General features: G+C 59.9%; 1 protein-coding gene across 1 annotated transcript in view; it reads right to left on the bottom strand.

Moving 5' to 3' along the window:
* LOC102769986 (microtubule-associated serine/threonine-protein kinase 3) overlaps positions 1-4545 on the bottom strand; it is a gene marked incomplete at its 3' end in the record, with an annotated part of 13583 nt that overhangs the window by 2836 nt on the left and 6202 nt on the right. The window contains exons 3-11 of the mRNA XM_006761098.1: positions 3474-3562; positions 3321-3393; positions 3133-3153; positions 2365-2443; positions 1812-1972; positions 1566-1641; positions 1092-1301; positions 901-1002; positions 548-680 (exon numbers count right to left, since the gene is read on the bottom strand). Coding sequence (XP_006761161.1) covers positions 548-680; positions 901-1002; positions 1092-1301; positions 1566-1641; positions 1812-1972; positions 2365-2443; positions 3133-3153; positions 3321-3393; positions 3474-3562 — 944 coding nt within the window. The remainder of the gene's footprint in view (positions 1-547; positions 681-900; positions 1003-1091; positions 1302-1565; positions 1642-1811; positions 1973-2364; positions 2444-3132; positions 3154-3320; positions 3394-3473; positions 3563-4545) is intronic.

Raw genomic sequence — 4545 nt, 5'->3', positions numbered from 1 at the left:
TTCCGACATGCCAGGCGTAGCCCCTCCTCTGGGCCTCTGTAGTTCCCCTGCCTAGCTCCCCTTTTTCTCTCCCAGACCTGCATCTGGTCACCTCTCCATCCTCAGCCTGAACATCACCTCTTCCCAGAGCCTTCCCTGACCACCCCAGGACAGGCCATTCCCAGTTCCATCTTGGCGCCCCTATGCTGGCTGTTTGGGGGAGTTCTTGTCTGCAGGTGGCCTGAACTGGCTTCGAGTCCACCCCTGGGGCCACCGTCAGAGGAGGCTGGAAACAGGCTTTGTGAATTTGCAGGACGATGTGAAAGTCAATGCCAGTGGTGGTCCCCCGGTGCCCTGGCCCATTTCACTTGGCATTTGAGAACACAGAGGTCCCAGGGCCCTGGCAGGTCACGGGGTCCAATGTGCAGCCACCTGACCCTGAAATCTCAGGCCCTTTCCCCATAGTGGGTCCCATAGGTGACCAAAAGCAGAAAACAGACAAAGATAATATGACTATACCCCTGCCTCTCCTCAGTCTCCTTTCCCTCCCTGCCCTACGTCAGCTCACCCTCAAGAGGGTCCTTCGTCAGGCCCAGCTGCCCAATGATGTACTGCGGCAGGTCCGTCTTGATGCCCTGGCCCTCTCGAGCCTGGCCCTCGGCGGCCTCCAGCAGGTGGTAGAACTCTTCAGGGTCAAACTCCTGGGGGTGCAGAGCTCTGGTCAGCCCAGGCTTGGTCTCTCCTCCAGGCCCTTGCAAATGCTGTTTCCTCCGACCTGTGGGTCCAACTATCCCCAGGGTCCCCTCCTACAGGAAGCCCACCCCAGGCTGGCAGCCTCTCCGGGTCCTACTCAGTGAGAACTGCGTCTGGTCTCCTGGGGACCTAGTCTGAGCTCTGCTCGACCTCTGCGCTGAGACTCACAAGGCACTCGAGGAGCCTTGCTGGCCGCGAGATGATGATCAGCAGCTTCCGGACCAGCTGGACCACGAAGCCGACCTCCTCACTGTCTGAGCGCTCGTGGGCCTGGAGGCGGGTAGGCGGGACATCACTCAGAGGCCCTGGTCCCTGTCCTGCCCCGCCCGGGGACCCCCAGCCCCCAGCCCCCCACACACATCCTGCAGCAGCCTCTCCAGCTTCTCTTGCATCTCCAGGAAGTAGCGGGAGGTGACCAGGGCCTCTCCAGACTTGGCCAGGCAGTCACGGGCCAGCTCCACAATCTGGTGGTGGATGAAGCCCAGGACGCCATCGGCCAGGGCCAGCTGGGCACCGGGCGAGTAGGCAGTGAGGAACTCCTGCAGACGGCCCTCCATCTGGGCCGTGGCCTGGCGGGGGGAGACGGGTGACCTGGTCATCGGACGGGACTGGGGAACAGCACATGCAGGTGGAGGGCAGGAGCGACAGTGTGGAGAGAGAGGTGACCGTGAAGCCGATGGGGTCAGAGGACTGGGGGAACATTTGAGACCCGGAGGGAGAAACAGAAATGGACAGATGTGGAGACACAGCCAGGACAGAGCCTGCCTGTCTGTCACCGAGGGGCAGCGACATGGAGGGGGGTTGGGGCCCACCCAGCCACAGGCACTGCCCACCTTTGGGAACCTCTCCCGGTACACGTGATTCATCATGACGATCTCATTGTCGAAGGTTCCTGTTGTGCGTCCAGGGCTGAAGGGGGGTGATGATCAGCTTGTGATATAGGACCTGAGGCCCAGCCCAGGGGAAGGGGGCTGAGCCAGGCTCGGACAGGGTCAAGGCCAGAAGCGGGGAGGAGCCATGTTTTCATCCAAAGCCAGCCCAGGGAGATGCCAGGGCATGGGCTAGAGGTCAAAGCCCACCTGAGGCTACGGGAGCGGGGTCGAAGGCGGGGCGAGCGGTGGCCACCCTCCTCATCAGCCACACTCTCCGAGCTGCGGAAATGCTTGGACAGGAAACGCAGTTCGTCTGGCGTCGGCTGGAAAGGAAGCTGGTGGAGATGCTCCCGGGAGGATGAGCTCGACTGGTAGGAGGGGGTCAGAGTCACGGGTTGATGGTCAGCACCACAGCCAGGACCCCAGCACTACCCCCGCCCCCAAGGCCCAGAATGCCTGGCTCCTATCCCTTAATACCCCACGTTGATGCCCCCTCCTCCAAGAAGTCCTCTCTGCCTGTTCCCCATGGCAGCGCCAAGATCCCCTCTGGCCAGGCCCTGTGATAACCTGTGTAGCCTAGGGGAGCTCCTGGGCTAAGGCTGGGTTCTCTAGGGTCCCCCACATCGCCTGGAACACAGCACAGAGGCAGCGGCCAGGAATCTGCTGACTGCACAGCTATCTGACCCCTTGAAAAACACAAAGACACGTCCCCGCAACCCTGCACCCGCCCGTCTGCCCGCCAAGGTGGGGCTGTAGGTACCGAGACCGTGGAGCTGGGTGTGTTGGTTCCATAGCCGGAAGACGGGAGGGACGCGAGGGACCATCTCCTGCCATCGGCCCTGGAAAGGAGAACCAGGATTGGAAGGAAGACAGGGCCCCTGTGGTTTGTGGCTGCCAGATTCTGGCCCCACTGAGGACGGACTCCGTACGGCCGAGAACAGCACGTCAGGGCGGGCAAGTCCTCTGTTTCTTCCTCGTCCTTTAGGCCTCTCCTCCAGGAGTCCTCCCTGACTCCAGCAGCAGGTGCCCGGCCCCCGCCCCCCGCAAAGCTGCCACCCCTCGGAGTTGCACCTGCTGGGGACATGCTGGCTGCCTCCGCCAGACTGAGGACTCCCCAAAGACCAAAGGCCAGCCCCCGGTTCCTCAGCCTCCCAGCGGGCACTCAATAAACGCTGAATGAATAAGTGACGTGTAAAAGCCCAGCACACATGCCCTGGCTGGGGTAGCTCAGTGTGTTAGAGCGTCGCACCAATCGCCAAGATTACGGTTCAATCCCTAATCAGGGCGCACATCCAAGAAGCAAGCCATGAATGCATAAATAAGTGGAACAAGTTGATGTTTCTCTCCCCCGCCCCTCTAAAATCAATCAGTAAATTAAAAAATAAAATAAATGCCTGGCATGTAACAGATCCTCCATGAACTCTTGTTAAACTCCTATTAAATGAGTAAATTGCTTTCAGTGAATTAGTATTTCTTAGACCTGGTGGCGTCCCCTCTCACCCCCACCCCTAGAGCTCGTTGACATTACCTGTCCGTCCGAGAGATGTGGCTGCAGAAGACCGAGGCAGGGGCGGAAACCAGAGGGAGGGACCAACACCGGGCAGGGCCGGGGAGGGGAAAAGGCCAGTGAGGAGGCAGGTCCATCCAGCAAACACACCCTGCCTGTCCCCTCGGCCGTCACGAGGACACCCTCCCCCCAAGCCAGGGACCACTCACCTCCGGGCAAAGGGGAAGTTGACAGCTGACACAGCCGAGAAGTTCCGGGGACTGTCCAGGGGGCTGTTGCCTGCTGATCAGGAGGCCAGGGGAAACTGAGTCATCAGGGGCGGAGAGAGGACACAGCACCCACCCACCTGCTCCCGTGCTCACCGGTTGGGACTGACAATGGTGACAGAGGCCTGGAAAGGGTTGGTGAGGGTGTTCCTACCACGAGGCTCTTACGGTTCCCGCTGCGGCAGCTGTAGGGGCAGGTGGGGGTAGGGTTAGGCGTTGGCCCAGGCTGAGCACACGTGCAGCTGGTTTGGGGGCAGGACAGGAAACTGGGCACGACCACTCCCGCTCCGCCCTTAACTGGACTCCCCCATGGCCCAGTGGGATCATATTTTCCAAATATTATTTTTATTAAGTCTGCTATTACTGTTATTATCAGTGGTGGCATGAAGCACTTCCGGCCTCCTGGTGGTCACTGCACACAGCCAGGAGCAGCTGGCCTGACTTTGCAGGCTTCGGTGTTCACACTCCCACCCCCACACCGTTCCCATGCTGTGGCCACTGCCAGGAGCTCTGGGAAATGAGGCAGAGGGTGGAGAGGGCCCTGGAGCCCACAGGTGGGTTAAGGCAGGCCCCCACCCCACTCCATGCACTTTTCCCCAGAGCCACTGCCCCATCTCTTGACAACACTCCTCCCCCATCATGCCCGCGCCCCCCAAAAATGCCAGCTTGACCCTTAAAAACCCTGAAGTCCCTGGGCCGCCGTGGCTCAGTGGCTGAGTACCCATCTATGAACGAGGAGGTTATGGTTTGATTCCCGGCCAGGGCACATGCCCAGGATGCACATGCCAATGTGGGGCGTGCAGGAGGCAGCCGATCAATGATTCTCTCTCATCATCGATGTTTCTATCTTTCTCTCCCTCTCTCTTCCTCTCTGAAATCAATAAAAAATATTTAAAACAAAACAAAACAAAACAAAAACCTAGAGTCAGGATCTTGTGCAGTTGTGCCCTGTCTTCTGTTCCGCCAACACATTGCATTGCTTGCCTTCCTTCCTTCCTTCCTTCCTTCCTTCCTTCCTTCCTCCCTCCCTCCCTCCCTCCCTCCCTCCCAGCTCCTCTGGCCACCAGCCCCCGGCTCAGCCTGAGCCGACCTGTACCTTGTGCCCTGCCCCAGTGCCCACCCTGACAGAGGGAAGTTGGGAACGACATTGTCTCCAGCCACCCCCCCA

The sequence above is a fragment of the Myotis davidii genome, unplaced genomic scaffold (genome assembly GCF_000327345.1).
Source record: "Myotis davidii unplaced genomic scaffold, ASM32734v1 scaffold1558, whole genome shotgun sequence".
Lineage (NCBI taxonomy): Eukaryota > Metazoa > Chordata > Mammalia > Chiroptera > Vespertilionidae > Myotis > Myotis davidii.
Note: the sequence above shows the minus strand (reverse complement) of the source record. Positions and strands in the feature narration are given on the sequence as shown.